The sequence below is a fragment of the Colobus angolensis genome, unplaced genomic scaffold (assembly GCF_000951035.1).
Source record: "Colobus angolensis palliatus isolate OR3802 unplaced genomic scaffold, Cang.pa_1.0 Scaffold5, whole genome shotgun sequence".
Lineage (NCBI taxonomy): Eukaryota > Metazoa > Chordata > Mammalia > Primates > Cercopithecidae > Colobus > Colobus angolensis.
The window spans coordinates 2,887,536-2,893,786 of record NW_012118487.1 but is presented as its reverse complement, the minus strand read 5'-3'; the positions used below and the strand labels follow the sequence as shown (position 1 = coordinate 2,893,786).

The window sequence follows — 6,251 nt, the reverse complement described above, 5'->3', positions numbered from 1 at the left end:
CCCTTCCCTTCCGCCCCTCCCCTGCCCCTTTCCTTTCCTTTCACTGTCCCCCTCTCTGTCTCTTTCTCTCTCTCTCTTTCTAAGTATCATAGAGCAACACAATTTTTTTATTTGTTTATTTTTTGTAGAGACAGAGTCTGCTATGTTGCCCAGGCCTCAAGCGATCCTCCTGTCATGGCCTCCCATAATGCTGGGATTACAGGCACAAGCCACTGCACCTGGCGTGGCTTTTATGTTTAGATTTACAGTCCACTTGGAAAGGATTTGCTTATTGAGTGAGGAGCAGTCAAGATTCATGTTTTCTTTTGTAAATATCCGGTTGGCTCAGCACTGTTTGTTGAAATGACTGTCCTTTACCTACTGCTCAGTAGTGCCACCTTTGCCGTAAATCAGTGGCTGTATATATTTTGGTCTGTTTCTGGACCCTGTTCTGCTTCATTGTTCTATTGATCTATTCCTGTCTAATATAGTTTTATGTATTAGATAGGCACCACACTGTCTAACATGGTTTTGTTGTAAGTCTTCATATCTAGGAAAAACAATTCCTCTAAATTTGTTCTTTGAAATTTCTTGGTTATTCTTGACCTTTTGCACTTCTGTTTAAATTTTAGAGTCAGTTTTCCAGTTTACACAAACAAGTCCTGCTAGAATTTTTATTTGGATTGCCTTGACCCTATGGATCAACTTGGGGAGAGTTGACATTTTTATAATATTGAGTCCATGGTGGGCCCATCCATTTACTTAGGGATTCTCTAATTTTTCTCTATAATGTTTTATAATTTCCTGAATAGAAATCTTATCCATATTTGGTTAGATTTATTCTAGATATTTGTTTGATTTTGGTCCTTCCCTTTTCTCTGGGATTTGGCATGGCACAGCCTCACTGTCTTAGAAGCTCTCTGGTTGTCTCAAACTAACGCAGTACCTGCGTCCAGCTTCTCCATTTGTTTCAGTTGCAGAATTGTTGCAGAATAATTGAGTTTGCTATTTCACAATGTGGCATTCCTCCATGCTGACTGCAATTTATTTTAATTTATATAGTGCTTTAATTTTGTTTATTTTGTTTACAGCTATATGCAGAAAATACTTATTTCTTTTATTAATGCTATATGAAAATTGAATATTTGCTGACTATAAAACTAATCACAGAAAACATGCTTTCATATTGTTTTATTAATTTGTGATGTAGGAGTTTATACAAGAAATAGAAACTTTCGGCTATATAAATCATCAAAAATAGGAAAGCGTGTGGCTTTGGAGGTTACTGAAGATAACACATTTTTTCCTATGAGGTCAAAGGATGTTTCGGACGAATATCAGTATTTTCTCTCTTCTTTGGTCAGCAATGTCAGGTATGTAGTAGCAGCATCAAACCGTTTTGTATTCATGAATATTTATTAAACAGTGAATGGCATTGTGTATTACTAAAATGTAAATCATCTAAATTCATTCTACCTTAAGAAAAAGTCAGTTCTTACCGCTCTTTTTTTTTGGAATACAGAGTCTCACTCTGTCGCCCAGGCTGGAGTGCAGTGGCCGGATCTCAGCTCACTGCAAGCTCCGCCTCCTGGGTTCACGCCTCAGCCTCCCAAGTAGCTGGGACTACAGGTGCCCACCACCATGCCCGGCTAATTTTTGTATTTTTAGTAGAGATGGGGTTTCACCATGTTAGCCAGGCTTGTCTTGAACTCCTGACCTCAGGTGATCCGCCCACCTCGGCCTCCCAAAGTGCTGGGATTACAGGCGTGAGCCACTGTGCCCAGCCAGTTCTTACGGTTCTAAGTTAACGTTTCTCTTTTCTCCATTAGCTAAAAGATAATAGTAAAACATATATGTGAACACTTAATTTTCTCTGTATATCTTTTTAGGATTATATTTAGTATATTTTCCAGTTTTTCTAAAATGATTATCACTTGTGTAAAGAAAAAAACAGTACTACTGGTATTGCATTTGGAAATATTTTACTATTAAATGCCTCATTTTCTTTTCATGTATGCACATACATATAATTTGTATAGCTCCTTTATTCAAAAATATTCTTGAGATTATTATGTAGATGATTGTCATTTGTTTTTTCTACTTGATGTTATGAATTTTTGTTAAGAATTTGCCAACAATTAATTGTAAATAAAACTTCTAATGCCTATGTAAAATTTCCATTATATTGACACTCTGGAATTGATTGTGAGTTCTATTGTTGAAACTTTAGGTTCCCATGTTTTGACCATTTTTTAAAAGTATTTAAGTTGGCTGGGCACAGTAGCACATGCCTGTGGTCCCAGCTACTCAGGATACTGAGGTAGGAGGATCACTTGAGCCCAGGAGTTCAAGGCTGCAGTGAGCTATGAATGCACCACTGCACTCCAGTCTGGGTGACAGGGTGAGACCCCACTGCTAAAAACTAAAATAAATAAATAAATAAAAATCTGTGAAAGTCATCTTTCAACAGAAATACTATAATAAGTCATCATTTGATGTTCATATGTTATTGGAAACTGAACTTTAAACAAAGTGATGTATGATGAATCCAATTGTTTTTTCTCATCCATGTTATAAGGCAGTGGTTGCTGGGTCACAGACCAGTGGTCTGTGGTTAGGAACTGGACCCCACAGCAGGAGGTGAGCAGTAGACGAATGAACGAGCAGTACCACCTTCCCACCTGAGCTCTGCCTCCTGCCAGAACCACAGTGGCATTAGATTCTTATAGGAGTGCAAACCCTGCTGTGAACTGTGCATGGGAGGGGTCTAGGCTGCACACTCCTTATGAGAATCTAATGCCTGATGGTCTGAGGTGGAACAGTTTCAGCCCGAAACCAGCCCGTCTCGCCCCTGCCCCACCCATGGAAAGATTGTCTTCCAGGAAACCGGTCCCTGGTTCCAGAAAGGTTGGGGACTGCCGTTATAAGGAAATGACATTGAACAAAAGAACATTATTCAAAGACCTGCTAGATGTCATTTCTCTTAGAGTTGCAGTTTCCAAGAATCTATCCATGGCATTAAATGAGGACTTAACTGTATTTGCCTTCATTCCCCGTTTTTCTAGGCTGGCAACTTTTTCAGCCCAAAAAATGGTTAAGGTTCAGACTAAATTACCATCAACTTGCCATAATTCTTTTCCTTTTGCCTTTCTAAATATAATTTTTTTTTTTTGAGACAGTCTTGCTCTGTGGCCCAGGCTGGAGTGCAGTGGTGTGATCTCAGCTCACTGCAACCTCTGCCTCACGGGTTCAAGCGATTCTCCTGCCTCAGCCTCCCAAGTAGCTGGACTACAGGTGTGCACCACCACACCCAGATAATTTTTGTATTTTTAGTAGAGACAGGGTTTCCCCATGTTGGGCAGGCTGGTCTCAAACTCCTGATCTCAAGTGATCTGCCCACCTTGGTCTCCCACAAGTGCTGAGATTACAGGCGTGAGCCACCGCGCCCGGCCACTTAAATGTAATTTTAAGGAAAAGTTCTCTGGAAACTAATTTTAGTAATTGTCTAAAATACATTTGCTGTAGGGATAGTTGTATCAAGTGATACAGTTAACAGCCATTACCCAGGAGGATGGAAGATGGATTGTTTTTCTTCATATATATATTTGTACTCTTTGAGTTCTTTTAATAACATGTCTCAGAAGTAAGGTCTGAGTTTCCTACTTTTAAATGGAAATGATACTAACACCTGTCTTATGGAGTTGTCGAGAGCATTTAAAAAGTTAAAATTGTGCACGCAAGACATTTACAGCTGTGCCCAGCTCATGGCATCTGCTCAGTGAATGTTGTTGGTGGCAGTAGTAGTATCCGAGATTCTGAAAATGGGAAGTGCCATAGCAGGAGTGTACAAATTGTATAATTCCTGCCACCCCCTGTTGGCACCAGAATAAGGTCACATTCTTTCTACCACTTATGGAGAAGTACGAAAGCAACATTGTTAGTTCTAGCTCCTATGGGAAAGCAACTACAGCCGGAAGTGCAGGTAATCTCCCGATTACCCAATCCCGTTTCTTTCGCAGTTTAGATATGAATCTTACAGAGGTGGAGGGTTCTTCTACTGAATACAGTTATCTTGTCTTTTGTATATTCCAAGTAAATACCAGGTATTTTACTTCTTGAAATAAAGGCTAAATCCTTTATGATTATGAATGTACCTTTTCTTTCCGTTAATTTTAATCTGTTTTTCCCTTTGCTCTCACCCCTCCTTCTTCCTTCATTTCTTCCTATAAGTCACACCTCTATAATTGTTGTAACACAAATTTCAAAGGCTCTTTATGTTTGGTGAATAGAGTTATATAGTCGTCACCTGGTGTCTGTGGGTGATTATTATCCCAAGACCCCTGTGGATACAAAAATCTGCAGATGTAAAAGGATGTACTATTTTCACGTAACCCACACACATCCTTCATATATAATACTGTAAATCCTGCTAGATTACCTGTACCTAATACAGTACACATGCCATATAGTTGTTATACTATATTGTTTTTAATTTGTATTATTTTTGTTGTTGTTATTTTATTATTATTATTTTTTATTTTCACTTATTTACTTATTTTTTTGAGACGGAATCTCACTCTGTCACCCAGGCTGGAGTGCAATGATACAATCTCAGCTCACTGCAACCTCTGCCTCCCAGGTTCAAGCAGTTCTCCTGCCTCAGCCTCCCATGTAGCTGGAATTACAGGTGCCTGCCACCACACCTGTCTAATTTTTGTATTTTTAGTAGATGGGTTTCACCGTGTTCGCTAGGCTGGTCTTGAACTCCTGACCTCAAGTGATCAGCCCATCTCAGCCTCCCAAAGTCCTGGGATTATAGGCGTGAGCCACTGCGTCTGGCCTATTTTTATTGTTTTTTAAAAAACATACTTTTGATCTGCAGTTGGTTGAATCTGGAGATGTGAAACCATGGAGACAGGGCTTCAGCAGTCCTAGAGTCCCTGATCCATTCTGTAACTGAGGAGTTATTATAAGTAATCACCAACCTACTCTTTAAAAAATTATTTAATTGACAAATCATATTTTTTATATGTGTAGGGTTCGTGGTTTTGTGAGCAAATGTGGAATAAATGTCCTAGAACAATTATCTGCTGAACAAAGGATTTTAATGAGGAACTATTAGGAATTCAGCCTCCTTTCTGTAGCCAGACCTTGTAGTTCCAGTGTAATGGTGCTTTGTTTCTTTTACCTATTTCTTCTTCAGGTTTTCAGATACTTTACGAATTCTTACATGTGACCCATCTCAGAATAAACAAAAAGGAGTTGGATATTTTAACAGTATCGGCACTTCAGGTAAATTTTTTGATGTTTGTTTTCGTTTTAAGACAGCATCTCTTTGTCACCAGGCTGGAGTGCAGTGGTGCGATCTCGGCTCACTGCAGCCTCCTCCTTCCAGGCTCAAGCCATCCTCCTGCCTCAGCTTCCAGAGTAGCTGGGTCTACAGGCGTGCACCACCACGCCCAGCTAATTTTCGTATTTTTAGTAGAGATGAGATTTCACCGTGTTGCCCAGACTGGTCTCGAACTCCTGGGCTCAAATGATCTGTCTGCCTCAGCCTCCCAAAATGCTGGGATTACAGGTACAAGCCACTGCACCCAGCTACTTAAGGTAATTAAAAAAAAAAAATTTCCTATCAAAATGTAAGGATACAGAATCTGTTTTGCCTTTAAAATCTTAAATGTTAAGTATTCATAATCAGTGATCTTTCAAAAACTACCTCTTGCCCGGCACAGTGGCTCCCACCTGTAATTCCAGCACTTTGAGAGACTGAGGCGGGAGGATCGCTTGAGCCCAGGAGTTAGAGACAATCCTGAGCAACTTAGCAAAACCCTATCTCTACAAAAAAAATCCAAAAATTAGCCAGGAGTTGTGGTGCATGCCTGTAGTCCCAGCCACGCAGGAGGCTGAGGCAGGAGGATCTCTTGAGGCCAGGAGGTTGAAGCTGCACTGAGTCTTAATGGTGCCGTTGCACTCCAGCCTGGACAGCAGAATCACACCCTGTCTCAGCCAGTCAATTAATCAGTCAATCACTCATCTACTTCAGGGTTTCTATCTCAAATGCAAAAAGTATGAAAAAGATGTTTATTAAGAAGTATTCACCGGGCGTGGTGGCTCATGCTCTAATCCAAGTACTTTGGGAGGCCGAGGTGGGTGGATCACCTGACTTCAGGAGTTTGAGAACAGCCTGGCCAACATGGTGAAATCAGTAAAAATATAAAAATTACCCAGGCTTGGGAGGCCAAGACGGGCGGATCACGAGGTCAGGAGATCGA

At 40.3% G+C, this 6,251-nt stretch overlaps 1 protein-coding gene across 2 annotated transcripts in view; it reads left to right on the top strand.

Annotated features, from left to right (window-relative positions):
• PRIMPOL (primase and polymerase (DNA-directed)) overlaps window positions 1–6,251 on the top strand; it is a 35,201-nt gene that overhangs the window by 19,218 nt on the left and 9,732 nt on the right. For both annotated transcript variants that reach the window (XM_011959548.1, XM_011959547.1), the window contains exons 6-7: window positions 1,190–1,352; window positions 5,183–5,271. In XM_011959548.1, coding sequence (XP_011814938.1) covers window positions 1,190–1,352; window positions 5,183–5,271 — 252 coding nt within the window. The remainder of the gene's footprint in view (window positions 1–1,189; window positions 1,353–5,182; window positions 5,272–6,251) is intronic.